This window comes from Oncorhynchus nerka, linkage group LG6 (assembly GCF_034236695.1).
Source record: "Oncorhynchus nerka isolate Pitt River linkage group LG6, Oner_Uvic_2.0, whole genome shotgun sequence".
In the NCBI taxonomy this organism is placed as follows: Eukaryota; Metazoa; Chordata; class Actinopteri; order Salmoniformes; family Salmonidae; genus Oncorhynchus; species Oncorhynchus nerka.
The window spans coordinates 19,058,925-19,080,730 of NC_088401.1; the positions used below are offsets into that span (position 1 = coordinate 19,058,925).

At 45.8% G+C, this 21,806-nt stretch overlaps 1 protein-coding gene and 1 long non-coding RNA gene across 2 annotated transcripts in view; one reads left to right on the forward strand and one right to left on the reverse strand.

Annotated features, from left to right (window-relative positions):
* Positions 1-19,487, reverse strand: part of LOC115130127 (ligand of Numb protein X 2-like) — a 24,093-nt gene extending 4,606 nt beyond the window's left edge. Inside the window, exons 1-7 of the mRNA XM_029660921.2 lie at positions 19,342-19,487; positions 15,183-15,376; positions 14,559-14,941; positions 5,020-5,258; positions 4,756-4,893; positions 4,440-4,639; positions 3,036-3,440 (exon numbers count right to left, since the gene is read on the reverse strand). Coding sequence (XP_029516781.2) covers positions 3,036-3,440; positions 4,440-4,639; positions 4,756-4,893; positions 5,020-5,258; positions 14,559-14,941; positions 15,183-15,203 — 1,386 coding nt within the window. The 5' untranslated portion in view covers positions 15,204-15,376; positions 19,342-19,487. The remainder of the gene's footprint in view (positions 1-3,035; positions 3,441-4,439; positions 4,640-4,755; positions 4,894-5,019; positions 5,259-14,558; positions 14,942-15,182; positions 15,377-19,341) is intronic.
* A 271-nt stretch (positions 19,488-19,758) lies between these two features.
* LOC115131085 (uncharacterized) lies at positions 19,759-21,508 on the forward strand. The gene is made up of 3 exons (XR_003863882.2): positions 19,759-20,420; positions 21,161-21,234; positions 21,421-21,508. It is a non-coding gene; the product is annotated as an uncharacterized LOC115131085 (long non-coding RNA).
* The last annotated feature ends 298 nt before the right edge of the window (positions 21,509-21,806 follow it).

A 21,806-nucleotide genomic window follows, 5' to 3' on the forward strand; every position in this document is an offset into this window, starting at 1 on the left:
CAAATCTAAAGGGGTGAATGAGAATATGTACATGTAAGTATATGGATGAGCGATGTAGGCAAGGTGCAATATATGGTATAAAATATGAGTAATGTAAGACGTAAGCATTATGAATAAAATACAGTATATACATGTGATTTGAGTAATGTAAGATACTGTATGTAAACATTATTAAAGTGGCATTATTTAGAGTGGCATTGTATAGTGACTAGTGATCCATTTATTTAAGTGGCCAGGGATAGAGTCTCAGTGTAGGCAGAAACCTCTCTGAGTAAGTGATTGCTGTTTAGCAGTCTGATGGCCTTGAGATAGAAGCTGTTTTTCAGTCTCTCTGTCCCAGCTTTGCTGCACCTGTACTGACCTCGTCTTCTGGATGGTAGCAGTGTGAAAAGGCAGTGGTTCAGGTGGTTGATGTCCTTGATGATCTTTTTGGCCTTCCTGTGACCTCAGGTGCTGTAGGTGTCATGGAGGGCAGGTAGTTTGCCCCCGGTGATGCGTTTTGCAGACCGCACCACCCTCTGGAGAGCCTTGCAGGTGAGGGTGGTGCAGTTGCCGTACCAGGCTGTGATACAGCCCGACTGGATGCTCTTGGTTGTGCATCTGTAAAGGTTTGTAAGCGTTTTGGGTGACAGCCTCCTGAGAGGTGTTGTTGCTCCTTCTTCACCACACTGTCTGTGTTTGTCTGTGTTGTGTACACTGATGAACTTTCCACCTTCTCCACCGCTGTCCCTTTGATGTGGATAGGGGGGTGCTCCCTCTGCTGTTTCCTGAAGTCCATGATCATCTCCTTTATTTTGTTGACGTTGAGTGAGAGGTTGTTTTCCTGACACCACACTCCGAGTGCCCTCACCTCCTCCCTGTAGTCTCGTCGTTGTTGGTAATCAAGCCCACTACTGTTGTGTCATCTGCAAACTTGATGATTGAGTTGGAGGTGTGCATGGCCACGCAGTCGTTGGTGAACAGGAAGTACAGGAGGGGGCTGAGCACGCACCCTTGTGGGGCCCCAGTGTTGAGGGTCAGCAAAGTGGAGATGTTGTTTCCTACCTTCACCATCTGGGGGCGGCCCGTCAGAAAGTCCAGGTCCCAATTGCACAGGGCTGGGTTGAGATCCAGGGCCTCCAGCTTGATGATGAGCTTGGAGGGTACTATGTTGAATGCTGAGCAGTAGTCAATGAACAGCATTCTTCCATAGGTATTCCTTTTGTCCAGATGGGCTAGAGCAGTGTGCAGTGTGATGGCGATAGCGTCTTCTGTGGACCTGTTGGGGCGGTATGCAAACTGAAGTGGGTTTAGGGTGGCTGTTAAGGTGGAGGTGATATGGTCATTGACTAGTCTCTCAAAGCACTTCATGATGACAACAGTGAGTGCTATGGGGCGGTAGTCATTTAGTTCAGTTATCTTTGCCTTCTTGGGTACAGGAACAATGGTAGCCATCTTGAAGCATGTGGGGACAACAGACTGGAATAGGGAGCGACTGAATATGTCCGTAAACACACCAGCCAGCTGGTCTTCGCATGCCCTGAGGACGCGGCTAGCAGCCCTGCGAGGGTTAACGCGTTTAAATGTTTTACTCACTGTGATTTCCTGTAGACCCTGCCACATATGTCTTGTGTCTGAGCCGTTGAATTGCAATTCCACCTTGTCCCTGTGCTGGCACTTCGCTTGTTTGATTGCCACGCAGAGGGAATAACTACACTGTTTATATTCCCTCATATTCTCAGACCTCTTTCCATGGTTAAATGCGGTGGATTGCGCTTTCAGTTTTGTGCGAATGCAGCCATCCATCCACGGTTTCTGGTTAGGGGAGGTTTTAAAAGTCACACTGGGTACAACATCTCCAATGCACTTCTTTATAAACGCACCCACAGAGTCAGCGTATAGGTCGATGTTGTTCTCTGAGACTGACTGGAACATATTCCAGTCCGCGTGATCAAAACAATCTTGAAGCGTGGCTTCAAATTGGTCGGACCAGCGTTGAATGGTTCTCGTCACTGGTACGTCCTGTTTGAGTTTCTGCCTATAAAACAGTAGGAGCCAGATGGCGCCGTGGTCGGATTTGCCGAAAGGAGTGAGGTGGAGGGATTTGTATGCATTTGGAAGTTAGAGTAGCAGTGGGCGAGGGCATTGCCCATGCACGTTGCGCAATCAATATGCTGGTAGAACTTAGGTAGCTTTGTTCTCAAGTTTGCTTTGTTAAAATCCCGAGCTACAATAAATGCAGCCTAAGGATATATGGTTTCCAGTTTGCATATAGTTCAATGAAGTTCCTTGATGGCCATCTTGGTGTCTGCTTGAGGGGGAATGTACACAGCTGTGACAATAACTGACAAGAATTCTCTTGGTAGTTAAAATGGCCGGCATTTTATTGTAAGGAATTCCAGGTCAGTGAGCAGAAGGACTTGAGTTCCTGTGTGTTGTTATGATTACACCATGAGTCGTTAATCATGAAGCATACACCCCCGCCCTTCCTCTTCCCAAAGAGGTGTTTATCTCTGTCGGCGCGATGCATGGAGAAGCCCGGTGGCTGAACTGACAACATATCCCGAGAGAACCCATGTTTCTGTGAAACAGAGAATGTTACAATCTCTGATGTCTCTCTGGAAGGCAACCCTTGCTCAAATTTGGTCTACCTTGTTGACAAGAGACTGGACATTGGCTAGTAGTATACTCGGGAGTGGTGGGAGATGTATACGTCTACGGAGCCCGACCAGGTGGCCGCTTCGTCTACCCCTTCTGCGGCGCCGTTGTTTTGGGTTGACTACTGGAATTAGATCCATTGTCCTGGGTGGTGGTACGAACAGGGGATCCGCTTCGGGAAAGTCGTATTACTGGTCGTAATGTTGGTAAGTTGACGTTGCTCTTATATTCAATAGTTCTTCCCAGCTGTATGTAATAAGACTTAAGATTTCCTGGGGTAACAATGTAAGAAATAATGCATAAAAAACAAAATACTGCATAGTTTCCTAAGAACTCGAAGCCAAGAAAAACTGTCCCAACTCACCGTTTCAGAAACACTGTTTAAACCCTAGCCTTACCTGTATGATCTGAGCAGCCTGTTCAGGCGTGCCGTGGCGTAGGTCCTGTTCATTGACCGCCAGCACGCGGTCATTACTACACAGCCTCCCGTCCTTGGCCGCTAGGCCGCCGTCTAGCAGGTCTAACACAAACACCCCCACCTCGTCTGTCCTGCGCACCAGCTTGATGCCCAGCTGCTCTGACGAGTCCCGCTTGTGCAGGGTGATCCTCAGGCTGGCAGGGCTGGATGGGGTGCTCTCTGGGGTGGAGCAGGGGGCGTGAGGCACAGAACGGGTGGTGAAAGGGGGCGGGCGAGAGGCACAGCGGCGCTCTCTCAGGACAGTGAGCTGTAGCATGGCACAGGGGCGTGCAAACGTGGAGCGGGCAAAGTTATGGGGCACGTTGCTGATGTCTACACTGTTGACCTAGGAAGGGGGAGAGAGAGCACTGAAAGGGATATTTGGGGATTTTAGCAATGAGGCCCTTTATCTACTTCCCCAGAGTCAGATGAACTCATGGTACCATTTTTATGTCTCTGTGTCCAGTAGAAGGAAGTTAGAGGTAATTTTGCGAGCCAATGCTAACTAGCATTAGCGCAATGACTGGAAGTCTATGGTATCTACTACCATCCTAATAGGTACCATAGACTACCAGTCACTGCATTAGATATATTAGAGAAAGGAGGAGATAGGAATCCCAATGGGCAATGAATGGAGGAACGTATAACGTCTCACCTAGCATACCGTTGACCAATTGCATTCACGATGTCTTGCTACGCCACGCGGTTCCTAAGCTAATCGTCACGCAATCCCTTCTCAAAGTCAGGATTGAGAAACCTGCCTATTTTCCTCAGAAGTATGTAAAGTCACGATGGCAAAGCTATACGATATTACAGAGAACAAGTGAACTATCTCACATCTCAGAAAATATATGTAATGGTGTACTAAATTCATGCTAAATTTGAGTTTTAGAGCTAGTGCTTAATTGACCCCCATTCACTCGAGCTCTCCTTGTCCCAGAATCTCCTAGAATGCACTGCGTGGTCCATGGTCGACGCAAAGGCAACGTACACAATGGCCGTTAATACAATTCCAATGGAGTTTCCCATCTCCTCAAATGTATCTCTGATTGCATCTACTAGCATGCTAGCAGTTACCATAGACTTCCAGTCATTGCGCTAACACCAGTTAGCAATTGTGCTAACGCTAGTTAGCAACTTCCTTCAAACTGCACGCAGAAACTTAAAAATGGTATCCATGAGTTCACCTGACTCCAGGAAAGTAGATAAAAGGGCTTCAATGCCAAAATCCTGAAGTATCCCTTTAAGAGAGGAGGATAATAGAGAATGAGGAAAGGGGGGTAAAGTGGTTAGGAAGAGGAAGAGTGGAGATAGAAGAAAGATTACAGCCATGCAGGACCCTCACCTGTAGTATCTGGTCTCCGGCCAGAAGCCTGCCATCTCGAGCAATGACCCCGTCACGGTAAACTTCCTGGATCACCACGTTGATAAGGGGTGTCTCGTTGCCCCCGACGATGCTGATGCCAAGTTCTACATAGGGGTTGGAGCGGTGGACCTCGATGGTGGTGATCTCACCCTCTGGAATGGACGGCAGCTTCACACAACCTGGGAGATACACATGGACATGGAAGCACATCAATCTCTTATAATTATGAATGTTTAGATTCATTTAGAGAGGAAGGTTAAGGAAAGCAAGTCAGATGGAGGAAGTGATGTCATACCTTCTTCTGCGGAGAGGGGCGGGGACTCGGGGCAGTCCCACCCTGAGGAGGTGGAGCTGGCGGTACGGAGGAGGTGGATGCAGGGGTTACTGAGGGGTCTCTTTACCCTGGGCACCACACACTCCAACCCTACCACACCTACACAGACAGAGAGGTTAGTAATACACACTCACGCACACGCATACACACACACACACACACACACACACACACACACACACACACACACACACACACACACACACAGTTATTGCTCTTACTCACTGTCCTCCTCAGTGCTTTCCTCAAAGGCAGGGTTGTCCAGTCCAGGCTCATCAATCCACATGGGAACACTGCTGCTGGCGGTGCCACCAGGGGGCGAAGGTGAGCTCTCCTCCCGCAGGTCTGTCTCCGTCTGGAGGGAGCGGGGGGACCTGGGTGGGCTGGTCACCATGGCTCCCTCCTCCCCGTGATCACATGGTGGGCCCTGTAAATTGGTCTGCTGAGACCGAGTCCCCGGACACCTGGGCACAGAGAGAGAGGGATTTCAGAGGTTACACAACTGGCCAATGTTCCCTCTAAGATGTGCACGTGAGAAGCACGAGATTGAACTTCACTCAACATTCTAGAGTTTTCCCCATTAGTTAACACTATCAATGTTTCCCTTTACTGTGGGAATTGTGATCGAATCAACGCAATATTAGCCACTATCAATGCAACATACCGAAAACAAAACAAACTATGCAAGACTTAGTATGCAAAACAATCTATGCAAGAGATTTTGTTGTAGGCAGAACGCATAGGAGTAGGATACTATTGCATTGACAGGCACAATTCAAGGCCCGTACTCTACACATACCGGTGTGCCATAACCAATCAGAGCTGCAGTAGACCTAAATGCAAATAAAGCATTTCCATATATGGATCTGTGCCATTCACTTTGAACTGGACTGTTTTTACAACATGAGCGGGTCGTGAGTAGATACGGTTGTTTTGAGATCAAAGCAAGAACTACATGTAGTGAGCATGTGCACATTTGTACATGTATGTTCATATCCTTTGCCAGTTTGTGAGTTATTAGCCCAGGTATAAATACTTTGTTGACAGCAATAGGGGAGTGATCGCTTCCTACAATAGCACAAAACGTGTGCATCTTTGAAAAGCGAGTCAGGTAAATAGCTTTTTTTTTGTCTTAAAGGAGTAGTGTTGTATTTTGAGACAGGCTTGAATAAGCTAAGTAGCCAATAGGCAGAGGGTAGCATCATTTGTCTGATTATCTGCATTAATGGTATGGGAATAATGCTGCATTGTTTTGTAAAGTGGTTTCTTGCATCAAACAACACAACAACATTTTCAGTCACCTCCTTGTCTAAAGGACAAGTGGATAAACAGGTTAATGGCAAGTTCTGCATGTTTTTTCCCCAAAGTCTCATGGAATGTAGGCCTACATTGAACACCACACATTGGCGGCTACTGTAGGTTGAATGATCAGTTTTACCTCATTTTTACCAGCATGTCACATGTGCAACCAGAGGAAAAACTCTAGACCACCTTTACTCCACACACAGAGATGCATACAAAGCTCTCCCTCACCCTCCATTTGTCAAATCTGACCATAATTCTATCCTCCTGATTCCTGCTTACAAGCAAAAACTAAAGCAGGAAGGACCAGTGACTAACTCAATACGGAAGTGGTCAGATGACTCGGATGCTACGCTACAGGACTGTTTTGCTAGCACAGACTGGAATTTGTTCTGGTATTCATCCAATGGCATTGAGGAGTATACCACCTCAGTCATCGGCTACATCAATAAGTGCATGATGACGTCATCCCCACATCGACCGTACGTATATATACCAACCAGAAGCCATGGATTACAGGCAACATCCGCATCGAGCTAAAGGCTTTCAAGGAGCGGGAGACTAATCCGGACCCCTATAAGAAATCCTGTTACACCCTCAGACGAACCATCAAACAAGCAAAGCATCAATACAGGATTAAGATTTAATCCTACTACACCGGCTCTGATGCTCGTTGGATGTGGCAGGACTTGAAAACTATTACGGACTACAAAGGGAAACCCAGATGTGAGCTGCCCAGTGACGCGAGCCCACCAGACGAGCTAAATGCCTTTTATGCTCGCTTCGAGGCAAGCAACACTGAGGTACGCATGAGAACACCAGCTGTTCTGGATGACTATGTGATAATGCTCTCGGTAGCCGATGTGAGCAAGACCTTTAAACAGGTCAACATTCACAAAGCCAAGGGGCCAGATAGATTACCAGGACTTGTACTCAAAGCATGCACGGACCAACTGGCAAGTGTCTTCACTGACATTTTCAACCTCTCCTTGACTGAATCTGTAATACCTACATGTTTCAAGCAGACCACCATAGTCCCTGTGCCCAAGGAAGCAAAGGTAACCTGCCTAAATGATTACTGCCCTGTAGCAGATTTAGATGCACTACTGTTCCACTGGAGGTCATAAGGTGAATGCACCAATTTGTAAGTCGCTCTGGATAAGAGCGTCTGCTAAATGACTTAAATGTAAATGTAGCACTCACATCGGTAGCCATGAAGTGCTTTGAAAGGCTGGTCATGGCTCACATCAACAGCATCCTCGCGGACACCCGAGACCCACTCCGATTCGCATACCGCCCCAATAGATCCACAGCTGATGCAATCTCAATCGCACTCCACACTGCCCTTTCCCGCCTGGACAAAAGGAACACCTATGTGATAATGCTGTTCATTGACTACAGCTCAGCGTTCAACACCATACTGCCCACAAAGCTCATCACTAAGCTAAGGACCCTGGGATTAAATACCTCCCTCTGGAACTGGATCCTGGACTTCCTGACGGACCGCCCCCAGGTGGTAAGGGTAGGCAACAACACATCTGCCACGCTGATCCTCAACACTGGGGCCCCTCAGGCGTGTATACTTAGTCCCCTCCTGTACTCCCTGTTCACCCACAACTGTGTGGCCAAACACGACTCCAGCACCATCATTAAGTTTGCTGATGACACAACAGTGGTAGGCCTGATCACCGACAACGATGAGACAGCCTATAGGGAGGAGGTCAGAGAACTGGTAGTGTGGTGCCAGGACAAAAATCTATCCCTCAATGTGAGCAAGACAAAGGAGCTACAGGAAAAGGCGGGCCAAACGGGCCCCCATTAACATCAACAGGGCTGTAGTGGAGCGGGTTGAGAGTTTCAAGTTCCTTGTTGTCCACATCCCCAACAAACTATCATTTAATAATTATTTTACAATGACTGCCTAGGAACAGTGGGTTAACTGCCTTGTTCAGGGGCAGAAGGACAGCTCGGGGTTTCGATCTAGCAACCTTTCGGTTACTAGACCACCGCTCTAGCCACTAGGCTACCTGCCGCCCCAAAAAGGTCCAAACACACCAAGACAGTCGTGAAGAGGGCAAGCCAAATCCTTTTCCCCCTCAGGAGACTGAAAAGATTTGGCATGGGTCCCCAGATCCTCAAAAAGTTAAACAGCTGGGCCTCAGTGGTTAAGGGCGCTGTATTGCAGCGCCAGCTGTGCCACCAGAGACTCTGGGTTCGCGCCCAGGCTCTGTCGTAACCGGCCACGACCGGGAGGTCCGTGGGGCGACACACAATTGGCCTAGCTTCGTCCGGGTTAGGGAGGGATTGGCCGGTAGGGATATCCTTGTCTCATCGCGCACCAGCGACTCCTGTGGCGGGCTGGGTGCAGTGCGCGCTAGCCAAGGCTGCCAGGTGCACGGTGCTCCAACACATTGGTGCGGCTGGCTTCCGGGTTGGATGCGCGTTGTGTTAAGAAGCAGTGCGGCTTGGTTTGGTTGTGTATCGGAGGACGCATGACTTTCAACAGCCCGTACGGGAGTTGTAGCGATGAGACAAGATAGTAGCTACTAAACAATTGGATACCACGAAATTGGGGCGAAAACGGGCTATTAAAAAAAAAAAAATGTTTAAAAAGTTATACAGCTGCACCATTGAGAGCATCCTGACCGGTTGCATCACCACCTGGTATGGCAACTTCTCGGCATCTGACCGTAAGACGCTACAGAGGGTAGTGCGTACGGCCCAGTACATCACTGGGGCCAAGCTTCCTGCAATCTAGGACCTATATAATAGGCGATGTCAGAGGAAAGCCCATAAAATTGTCAGAGACTCCAGTCACCCAAGTCATAGACTCTGTTGCCTGCTACCACAAGGTAAGCGGTACCGGAACACCAAGTCTAGGACCAAAAGTCTCCTTAACAGCTTCTACCCCCAAGCCATAAGACTGGTGAACAATTAATCACATGGCCTCCATTTGTTTTGTACACTGCTGCTACTTGCTGTTTATTATCTATGCATAGTCACTTCACCCCTACCTACATGTACAAATTACCTCAACTAACCTGTACCCCTGCACACTGACTCGGTACCCCCTGTATATAGCCTCATTCTTTTTATTTATTGTGTTACTTTTTGTTATTTTTTACTTTAGTTTATTTGGTAAATATTTTCTTAACTCTTCTTGAACTGCACTGTTGGTTAAGGGCTTGTAAGTAAGCATTTCACGGTAAGGTCTACACTTGTTGTATTCGGCGCATGTGACAAATAAAGATTGATTTTATTTTATTTGATAGAACAGCTTTTTCCATGTTAAAATGTTATGGGATACATTTTCTCCATTGTTTTTGATGGCAGGCCACTCTGGTAGACCTACATTATGATCAAATAGCCACAGTAGCCTACTTTACCACTGTTAAAACTAACTTAAAGCGGGTACAGTAAACGTGGGCCTGAATTTTCAAAATTTTCAAAAAGTTTGAGCTCAGCAGACCTGAAATTTGCTCAATGCTGAAAAAAATGAGAGGGAACATTACAACTGGCTGCACATATCCTGAGCTGGCTTACATTTCACACACACATGCTGCATGCATGAAAATATACACAACCTGCCACCATTGAGTTCAGCTCATAAACAGGTAGAACAGAAAATGTCAGGAAACCTACTGAATTGAAATAGAGCTGTGTTTCTCAACCCCTGGTAGCAGAGGTCCCTGGGATGTTTCCGACCAGTCACTCAGAAGGATGCTCCAACTGCCCTGGCATGTTTCTGTTCTAATCTAATGGGAACGGCAGTGTCTAACCACTGACTTTAAGGCAGCTGTGGGACCACAAACAATGTTAAATGTCCAAGCTGACAGACACCCAATTCTGTCTCTCATGATCTAATCCCATAATTAGCTCCATTACTGTTTTAGGGCTGGGGCAGAGGGCACTAACCACATGGATCTGGGCCTTAATCTATAGATGCTATTAAGACCAGAGCAAAGAATGCCCAGTCCCAAAACAGACACCTCAGAGAGACCTCATTAGGGACAACTTAGAATGAGACAGATCTCACCTGCCAAAACATGATTGCCCCCCCCCCCCCTGAAGCAATTTTGCATATGCTTGTCCATCAGCTGAGGAGAAGGTGTAGTGAACATCTAGCCTTTGGTTTTGTACAAACACTATGAAAGTCATCCTCCCTTACTCCCTTCATTCATTCATTGAGGTAATTACTGATTGACATTGTTGGCACTCATTGGTTTCACCAATCCAACCTTGGCAGATCAGTGATGACTTTGAGGGAGGAAGGAAGCAAGAAAGGATGCACTTAAAAATAAGTTGAATTTAGCTTAAGTGGACCGGGCCAAGGGCTGGACTGGACAGGGCAGAGAGGGGTGTCCCGTGCCCAGACAGCTGACTCAGGGAAAGCCTGTTAAGTGTTAACAACAGTTCATTAGCCATAGCTCGTTAAGGTAAATATCCTCTGAGACATTTCCTTAAGGATACCTACAGAATGTGGAATTCAGCTAAATAAAAGTTATCCGTTTTTAGTTGGCATTCCTCTGGTCTAGTCCAGAATCAGTCCAGAACCTCACACAGTTCAGTGTAGCCTAGTAACCACTATGTTCCAGCTTTAACCAAATCCTTTTGTTGTTGTCGTGTCACAGCAGGAGTCAGGACAACAACAAACGAGTTGGCTGAAGACGAAAGGCTAGCACCCAGGCATTAAACTCTAGATAGGTAAGATACATCTCTACACAGTAATGCAACATTTCTTCTAATTGCTGATTCAAACACTACAAGGTTCAGCATCAATTTATAACATGTTAGAGGCCAAATTCTACTCTGTTTCAACCGACATCGAAACAACTTTTAGTACGTTACACAGCAGACCTCCCTCACCGCGGATATAGTAGCTACACACACATCAACACATCTCACAGCTACCACAAGCCTGCTGAGTTCCCCGCCACCACACACACTAAGTTATGTGTGTGTGAGGATTTGTGGGTTGATCACCCGATTAGAGAGGTGCTAGAACAGCCAGATGTATTACCCTACCACCGGACTCACCATAGGTCGGGGTTGCCCTTGGCAGTGTCACAGAAAAAGTGGTTGAACAGGTCTCTGGAGTTGAAGTTTCCCAGCATGGTGAAAGTCAGAGGACATGGAGCCTCGGCCAGACAACACAACACATGACCAAGTCACTGGTTGGTAATCCCCAGTCACATGACAAGGGACCTAATAATCCCTGTGTGGTCTCCCAGTGGGGAGCTGCTTGTAAGAAACAGGTCTAGGATCAGTTGATCATAGTCAGCCCTAACCTTAAAGGTCCAATGCAGCCGTTTTTCTCTCAATATCAAATAATTTATGGGTAACCATTAAGTACCTTACTATGATTGTTTTGAATTAAGATGGTCAAAAATAAACCAAAATAGCTTCTTAGCAAAGAGCAATATCTTGCTAGGACTGTCTGGGAGTGGTCTGAGTGGGGAGGGGGAAACTGAAAACTAGCTGTTATTGGCAGAGAGGTTTGGAACTATATTTTGTTGTGTCTTTGGCTAAGCCGGATTAAGTGATATGACATGCTATTCTATAAATCCTTTCTCTTAATATTACCTGATTGAGCTAATCATGTAAATGTAATTAACTAGAAAGTCAGGGCACCACGAAAGAGTATTTATTCCGAATAAACTCTTAAAGACCTAGTAATATTTTACATCAATAGCAGTCAATATTAATCGTCACCTTATTTCAGTCTCATCTGAAAGTTGTAAACTCTTGGTTATCTTCATGAACCCTGGCTAACAAGTTGAATCAGCGATACAAAATTGGGTTTAATTATTTATTTACTAAATACCTATCTAATCACACAGAATTACATCTACACAGAATGAATCATACCTTGATTACAAATGATGTCATAAAGGAAAACGTCCCTAGCGGACAGAACAGATATGACAGCTGGTTACTCAAAAAAAGGGGGCTGGGTTTGAGTGAAAGAGCGGGAAGACTGAAGAACAAAGGGAGAAGCTATGCTATCGTAAATACAATATCCTATGCATTCTAAATTACCGCCCATTTGGAAAAGGAAAATGCAATAAATATTTACTCTGAGCTGCGCTTTCGGTTGGTTAGTCGTAGATGCTGACCGTGTTGGCCAACAGAGATCTCCCTGGCCTTGGAAGAATGTCACTGGTGGTAAATTGGATACATTGTAGTATCGTCGTTGTGTGGTAGACGGGATAGGTCATCCGTCCTTTCCAAGCCCACGTTTACAGCTGCTGTTGCTAACTCGACGGCTAGGATGTCTCACTTCTTTAGTGAATAAGAGTTCAAAGTTCATACCATTCACAACCAAAGCTCACGCTGAGGTTGGCTTAGTTCTGTAGTTGACATGTTAGTCCTTTTCAATGTATGGACCATTGTCCTATCGTCCGCGGAACAGAAGGTTACATTTTCGTCAAGAGCTTATATAGTGGAGGGAGAGAAGGGTGTGTTTCATAGTTTATAACCCATGTTTCTTCACAGGGGCGGGCCACTGATTGAGCAGAGCTCTAACTTTATGAAAACCCAAATCTCTCATTTGGAAGCTAAAATTAAATTAAATCTTTTCACATATAGTGTCATATTTATACATTTAAATTGCACAACAATTCCATGTGAATCTGATAACTAGAGTGTGTAGACTTTCCCAGATACAGTTTATGTCGTCCTGTCATCAGTCATAATGTCTCAGATGACAACCGAACTGTCATCATATTCATTAAGTACCAACGCATATTTTCAACTGGTTCTATTACCGAAATATGGTTCCTTTCCAGCACTTGTTTGATGTTCCCAGACTCTCTATGTTTAACAAAGGCTAATCAAGAGTCCTTCAGTAGTCAAGAGAGAGAGGGGAGAAAGGTATTTATGGCGGGGTCATAAACCTTACCCTCCACTCTACCTGTATTTGAGGTGTGTGTGTGTGCATGACTCCACTCTACCTGTGTTTCAGGTGTGTAAGTGTGTGTGTGCGTGACTCCACTCTACCTGTGTTTCAGGTGTGTAAGTGTGTGTGTGTGCGTGACTCCACTCTACCTGTGTTTCAGGTGTGTAAGTGTGTGTGTGTGCGTGACTCCACTCTACTGTGTTTCAGGTGTGTAAGTGTGTGTGTGCGTGACTCCACTCTACCTGTGTTTGAGGTGTGTAAGTGTGTGTGTGCATGACTCCACTCTACCTGTGTTTCAGGTGTGTAAGTGTGTGTGTGCGTGACTCCACTCTTCCTGTGTTTCAGGTGTGTAAGTGTGTGTGTGTGCATGACTCCACTCTACTGTGTTTCAGGTGTGTAAGTGTGTGTGTGTGACTCCACTCTACCTGTGTTTCAGGTGTGTAAGTGTGTGTGTGTGTGTGACTCTACTCTACCTGTGTTTCAGGTGTGTAAGTGTGTGTGTGTGCGTGACTCCACTCTACCTGTGTTTCAGGTGTGTAAGTGTGTGTGTGTGTGTGTGTGACTCTACTCTACCTGTGTTTCAGGTGTGTAAGTGTGTGTGTGTGCGTGACTCCACTCTACCTGTGTTTCAGGTGTGTAAGTGTGTGTGTGTGTGTGACTCTACTCTACCTGTGTTTCAGGTGTGTAAGTGTGTGTGTGCGTGACTCCACTCTACCTGTGTTTGTGGTGTGTAAGTGTGTGTGTGCATGACTCCACTCTACTGTGTTTCAGGTGTGTAAGTGTGTGTGTGCGTGACTCCACTCTACCTGTGTTTCAGGTGTGTAAGTGTGTGTGTGCGTGACTCCACTCTACCTGTGTTTCAGGTGTGTAAGTGTGTGTGTGCGTGACTCCACTCTACCTGTGTTTGAGGTGTGCAAGTGTGTGTGTGCATGACTCCACTCTACCTGTGGTTGAGGTGTGTAAGTGTGTGTGTGCATGACTCCACTCTACAAGTGTTTCAGGTGTGTAAGTGTGTGTGTGCATGACTCCACTCTACAAGTGTTTCAGGTGTGTAAGTGTGTGTGTGCGTGACTCCACTCTACCTGTGTTTCAGGTGTGTAAGTGTGTGTGTGTGTGTGTGTGACTCTACTCTACCTGTGTTTCAGGTGTGTAAGTGTGTGTGTGTGTGTGTGACTCCACTCTACAAGTGTTTCAGGTGTGTAAGTGTGTGTGTGTGCGTGACTCCACTCTACCTGTGTTTGTGGTGTGTAAGTGTGTGTGTGCATGACTCCACTCTACAAGTGTTTCAGGTGTGTAAGTGTGTGTGTGCGTGACTCCACTCTACCTGTGTTTCAGGTGTGTAAGTGTGTGTGTGTGTGTGACTCTACTCTACCTGTGTTTCAGGTGTGTAAGTGTGTGTGTGTGTGTGTGACTCCACTCTACAAGTGTTTCAGGTGTGTAAGTGTGTGTGTGTGCATGACTCCACTCTACCTGTGTTTCAGGTGTGTAAGTGTGTGTGTGTGTGTGACTCCACTCTACCTGTGTTTGAGGTGTGTAAGTGTGTGTGTGCGTGACTCCACTCTACCTGTGTTTCAGGTGAGCCTCCAGGTCACAGCGGGGCATGCTGAGGCTGCAGGCCGGGGCCAGGGGACAGGACACAGACAGCTTGTCAAGCAGCTTGTGCACCAGGATGCTGCTCCGCCTACACACCTGCAGATGTAGCCGCTCCCGGTCCAGCGGGCAGAAGTCCCGCTCCTGGAGGAAGCTGCGGAGGCAGCGGGCACAGAAGGTGTGTCCGCAGGGTGTGTCCAGGGGCTGGACCAGGGGCTGCAGACAGATGTGACACACCAGGTCATCGTCCACCTCCAGGCGGTAGTTATAGAGGTGGTTCTCCCAGGCCCGGTGGATCTGACCACACTCTGGACACAAGGCCTCCAGCACGGGCTCCACCGGCCCTGCCGGACCCACCTGGATGGATAGGGGAAAGGAGATGTTGGATGACCATGGAAGTTGAATAGAACAGTTTGATTTAATGAATCCCAGAGAAAGTAATTAATAGGTTGTTATGATGCAATTACCATGTAATGTGTGTGAAATACCAGGTAGATAGTGGATTGGAGACAATACACACACACACAGATATGAAGGTAAAAACTGCAAAACAAAACATATGTTATGTGCCTTTAAATGCTAGGTTCACTTCACCCACCTCCCAGCCGGGGCTGCCCATGTCAGGACCGGAGCTCCAATCGCCAGGCACAGTATTTGGCACAGTCGTCACTGGGGTTACAGGTCGGGAGGTTACGGGCGGGTGGGGAGGGGGGCGTCCTATCCCATAAGCCTCAGAGGGTGAGCTGGTGACCGAGAGGACAGCCACCCCCCAGTGGCCAATCAGACATCACCCTGTAGGTCAGAGGTCAAAGAGCAGGGGTTAAACAGATGGGAAATTAAACAAAGTGTTTGTGTGTGTCTCTCTGAGTGTGTGTGCATGTGAGTGTACTCATGCACATTATAGTACTGTATCACATGGTGGATATTTGCTTTGTATGAGTGTATGTGTGACAATGTGTGTGTGCGTGTTTATATGAATGTATGTGTGTGTGTGTGTGTGTGTGTGTGTGTGTGTGTGTGTGTGTGTGTGTGTGTGTGTGTGTGTGTGTGTGTGTGTGTGTGTGTGTGTGTACAGATGATGTAGCGCCGATCCTGTTCACTAATCGGTCAGTGTAATCTCACTTTCGCTTTCGCCTGCTGCAATCGTCCAATCCCACAGAAAGGGAATTATCTGGGATTGAATCAGAGAGGACATGGGTATGGCTAAGAGGAAGGAGAGAGAGAGGGATAGAGGGAGAGTGAATGAGAGAGGGCAGGAGAAAGAGATAACAAGAGAGCAAGAATGAAAGAGTGAGAGGGGAGAAAGAAAATAGGAGAGAGAAGAGATAGATGGAGAGAGAGAAGGGAAAATAATGACAGAGAGCAAGGGTAGATTAGATAGAGGATAGAATGGGAAAACAAAAGAGTAGAGAGATACAATGAAAAAAGAGAGACAAAGACTGAAAGCGAGAGAGAGAAGGTTGATATAGAGAGAGGGTAAAATAGAGAGAGGGTAGAACAGAGAGCGGGTAGAATAGAGAGGGTGATATAGAGAGAGGGTAGAATAGAGAGAGGGTGATATAGAGAGAGGGTAGAATAGAGAGAGGGGTGATATAGAGAGAAGGGTGATATATAGAGAGGGTGATATAGAGAGAGGGTAGAATAGAGAGAGGTGTGATATAGAGAGAGTGTAGAATAGAGAGTGTAGAATAGAGAGAGGGTGATATAGAGAGAGGGTAGAATAGAGAGAGGGGTGATATATAGAGAGAAGGGTAGAATAGAGAGAAGGGTGATATATAGAGAGAATGGTGATATAGAGAGAGAAGGGTGATATAGAGAGAAAGGTGATATAGAGAAAGGGTGATATAGAAAGAGAAATGGTGATATATATAGAGAAAGGGTGATAGAGAAAGAGTGATATATAGAGAGAAAGGTGATATAGAGTGAAGGGTGATATAGAGCGAAGGGTGATATAGAGAGAGAACGGGTGATATATAGAGAGAAAGGGTGATAGAGAAAGAGTGATATATAGAGAGAAAGGTGATATAGAGCGAAGGGTGATATATAGAGAGAAGGTGATATAGAGAAAGAAGGGTGATATAGAGAGAAAGATGATATAGAGTGAAGGGTGATATAGAGAGAGAAGGGTGATATAGAGAGAGAAGGTGATATAGATAGAGAAGGTGATATAGAGAGAGAAGGTGATATATAGAGAGAAGGGTGATATAGAGAGAAAGATGATATAGAGTGAAGGGTGATATAGAGAGAGAAGGGTGATATAGAGAGAGAAGGTGATATATAGAGAGAAGGGTGATATAGAGAGAAAGATGATATAGAGAGAAGGGTGATATAGAGAGAAAGATGATATAGAGTGAAGGGTGATATATAGAAAGCAACAAGAAAAACAAGTGGAAGACTGCCAACTGATCACTGAGAGTGACACTTGGGGAGTGAACTTTGCCTTGTTCCTGCAGGCATATGTGTGTGTGTGTGTGTGTGTGTGTGTGTGTGTGTGTGTGTGTGTGTGTGTGTGTGTGTGTGTGTGTGTGTGTCAGGTTCTGCAGCATGAGAGAACCAGAGCTAATGGAAAACTCAATGCAGCTCTGAAACACTGCCATCCACTCCTCCAACTCCCCAAGGCTGAGCCGTCATTTTCATTGTGTCTCACGTCCAAAGCCATTTAGACTCACTTCCCATACTACAGTACTCTAGCCATGTCCCTGAGCTCATAAACACACATGGACACAAGGAGGTGGATTTTAGCAGAAAGCAGATCCAAGCTAGTAGCACCTGACTACCAGCCTCTATATTTATCTCCTTTCCTCCATCTGCATGGATCGGAAAGAAACGGAGAGATCATAGCAAATGCTCAATAGGCATCCATCACATTGTTTTCACCCTTTCCTGTGTATTTCAGAACGGAGAGGAAGCCCCTTTAGACTGTTGAGATGCAGCCTCCTGTCTGTTTGAGGGTCTGCCCCTGTCTCCATGGCTACAGAGCATGGTCAGTAGAGCTTGACATTCAGAGCTGTGTAGATAGAGATGGATAGATAGAGATGGATAGATATAGGAGAGTTCTCTCTCTTTCTATTTATGTACACTTCTATCTGCTGCTGGCTATATTCTCAATGTTCTGAACGCTTCTGGCCCTTCTGACTATGCCACTGCCGTTTCTGCCTGTCTTCATGGCTGTTGTTTCCATGACTACGTGCCTCTGTACCACTACCTGCTCCTCTGTGTGTGTGTGTGTGTGTGTGTGTGTGTGTGTGTGTGTGTGTGTGTGTGTGTGTGTGTGTATGTGTGCGGGCGGGCGTGCGTGCGTATGTGTGTGTGTGTGTGTGTGCGTGCCTGCCTCTGTGTCTATCCTGCAGCTGGAGATGCATTATTCATGTGGACACAAGGCTCCTCTGTTCCCATAACAAAGATCTGACATAATTTTATCACGCAAACACACACGCTCGCACGCACATGTACACACACAGTGGATGCTCTTGGGGTATGGTTTTGTGGGTAAGTGCAGTGTCTTTCAACCACTACTGTGAATGAGTTTGAAATGCAAGACTAATGCAGTCTCTAAGTTAGATTTCTCTCGTTCCCCCCATCTCTCTCTCTCTCTGCCTGTCTCTCTCTCTGTCTCTCTTTCTCTTTCCCTCTCTCTTCCTCTCTCTCTTTCTGCATGTTTCTCTCTCTGTCTCTCTGTCTCTCTCTCTTTCCCTCTTTCTCTCTGCCTGTCTCTCTCTCGCCCTCTGTGTGCATCCTTCTGCCAGCACTTTACAGCAGTTACAAGAGCACTTAAATATGATCTTACTTTCAACATCATTGGATTGCAGCAGCAAATGCCATTAAATACTGTGCGGCATTACGTAAGACTGAGAAATATTTTATATCTTCTAGGCAGCACAGGATCTTATATTATTTTCCCAGAACAGCACTCAAATTGTGTGCGTGTGTGTGTGTGCGTGTGTGTGCGTCATTGTCTTTGCTGTATTACACGGCGCCTTATGGCCACCGTGTAATTGTATTGTTATTCCAAAGGCTTGCTTTCCCATGCTCTCTCTATTGATACCAGTAGCAGACAAGGCGTTGCAGCTGTCACTGCCTACAGCGACTCAGCGACTAATGCACAAATGAAATGCACAAAGAAGATGACGTCTCTCCAGTTGCCTACCCAAATAAATGGATAGGCCTTGGCTATAACATTTAGGCTACAACAATCTTGCATGTCAGACAAGGGGGAAACGCGATGTCTTCTTGTCCTCTGGTATAGTTGATCACGTTCATTAATAAGGTAGTAGGCGAATAAAACGACAATCCCTGGGCAAAATACCACTACCATGACTTCCAAGAGCCTAATCCTCTTGTAATTCTTTGCAAAAAGCAATACAACTTCAATGTGCAATTTTCACTCCATGATTCGTTTCAATGTGTAGAATAGCAATTGTAAAAGGCAGACTAAAATAATGACTTATGAACGGGAGAAAAAAGCATATCGCAAAGGCTATCTATTCAAATTGCACTATACCCATTTCATCCACTGCCCTATCTCAAAGGCATCATATAATGGTTTAGACGACAGCAACACAATTCTTATCATTTGGGCTGGTGAGCGAACCAGCCGGAGTGTCTGTCTGATTGTCAGATTCCCCCCTCCCTTCCTTCTCCGTCTGTGGAATAGCGCGGAGGTAGATGGCTCATGGACAGACAATAGCGACTTCAATAAAGCTATATAGATATCGTGACAGTGAAAATGTGTGAACAGAATACATGCATTATATTACCTATTCCGGCTTCTCCTTGGTGCAGAGAACTCTGGCCCGGAGAGGGGACAATTACCGGACCTCGATCACACATTCACCGCAAGCAGACGAACCGCAGCAGCCGCACATAAAACGCCCCCGTGCCGTTTGCGGTGAAGCACCCGCCCACTGCTCTGTTCCAGCAGTCAGTCAAGGAGATGGAGGCGGGGTCTCGCAATGTCAATCTAAAAATGAAATTAGAGGCTTAATTTCATGCCTGATCGAAACTAACTACTGAAAATAAATTTAGCCATATATTTTTTTATTTTAGACTACATATTTACTGTTATAATATATGTCAAAATAATGTGTGTGGTTTTATGTCATTCTTTCTGCTATTTTACGTAATGAAATCTGATTTTACGTAAGGTACTACTACGGAGCGTAGGTGTGTGAGGTGCTCGCTCGAAGGCCCCCGTGGAGGAGAAGTAAACAGAAATGTTCATAAATAATCATTAGCTAGCATTGGCACTATTGATTTGCCTTTAAAACAATGTTTTTACAGTGATCACTACACCATGGCAGATGGTGGCGAGTTGGATAACTGTATTATAATCTATCCTACTGTCAGTATGATTTTTTCTTGCTTGATGTGAATTTTATCGGTGTTTTAAAAGGCAATCTAGCTAGCTATGTCAAGGGGATTTATTATGCTATTTAAATTGTAGTTAATTGTTTTCCAGCAGCTAGGTCGATTGCTATTCATGTTATGCTTGTAAATGATTAGCTAGTTATGTTGTGATGTTATTCAATCAATTGTAGCATTACTAGCTAACTATCTCACTTAGCGACTGAATTGTTGTTGAGAGATTCAGCAAGGTAATGTAACACCAAACAAGTAGGGAGTTATTTTTGGGTCGCAGCTGCTGGAAATTCAATGTTTGGGGGAGGATGGAGTGTGAGAATAGAGATTGATGTGTGTGTGCACCATTGATAGTAAAATAATGTGCGTGCGTGAGAGATCCTGCGCGCACTTGTCTGTGGTCAAAGGGCAGCTTTAACAGTTTCTCCCACTGAGACAAGATACTACTGACTCAGCAGGTCAACCCAGGACACATGAGGTACCTCTAAGTTACTGTTGCTTGCCCTCTTAGACTGAGGTTGTGATGCATCTCCCTCTGCTTTCCATTCTGCTGTTGTTCCTCTCACTTTTTATTATCCCCTTTCTCTACTCTCCCCCTTTAGCCCCATGTTATATGTCAATGTCTCCCTCTTGCTCTCTCTCAATTAAATGTACATTTAAGGGCTTTATTGGCATGGGAAACATATGTTTACATTGCCAAAGCAAGTGAAATAAATAAATACTTAGTGAAATAAACAATAAAAAATGAACAGTAAAAATTACACTTATAAAAGTTCCAAAAGAATAAAGACATTTAAATGTCATTATGTCTATATACAGTGTTGTAATGATGTGCAAATAGTTAAAGTACAAAAGGGAAATAATTCAACATAAATATAGGTTGTATTTGCAATTGTGTTTGTTCTTCACTGGTTGCCCAATAGATATGGGAGTTTATCGACATTAGACTTGTTTTCAAATTATTTATGGGTCTGAGGGAAATATGTGTCTAATATGGTCATACATTTGGAAGGAGGTTAGGAAGTGCAGCTCAGTTTCCACCTCCTTTTGTGGGCAGTGACCACATAGCCTGTCTTCTCTTGAGAGCCATGTCTGCCTACGGCGGCCTTTCTCAATAGCAAGGCTATGCTCACTGAGTCTGTACATAGTCAACGCTTTCCTTAAGTTTGGGTCAGTCACAGTGGTCAGGTGTTCTCTCTCTCCCCATGTTCCATGTAGACGTGCATTGGATGAGCTGTTGAAGGAAACCAATCGGGCTGGGTGCAAGCAGAAACCATGGGTTCAGCAGGCTGGTGAGTGGGATGTATTAGCAAAGGATCTGGTTAAGGATCTGTTATGGGTGTTTGGCTTTCAATGCAGAATGTCTTTGACTCTCGGCAAGGTATGACTGACCCGTACAGACCGGTGTCAAAGTTACTGGCTCATATCGAAGGCCTTGCTGGCTTTGCAGTGTTAATTTTGGTTCAACTGTCTTTCAGGATGAAGTGTCCGCTGTGCAGCACTAACAAGCGTTTCCTGCTCAACACCATTCCACAGCGCTGCCCTGCTGGCCACTCAGGAGTACAGACATCAAATAGTAGGGGGCAGGACACCACCCAGAGACAATTGGGAATACAAAGACCACAGGGGACTCAGGGACAAAGACAATCATAGAGAGAGACCGAGAACTTTGTCTCTTTTGTGTCCATCTTTAAGACTAAGATAGCAACACAGGCCAAGACAGCTACAAAGACAGAAGGGACTGAGACAATGACAGAGACAGCCATAGAGACAAGAAACACCGACATAAAAGAGCCTCTGGTCACAAGAGACACTTTGTCCCCAAAACACACAGTCCCCATGAAGGACACTCCCCATCTTCTTC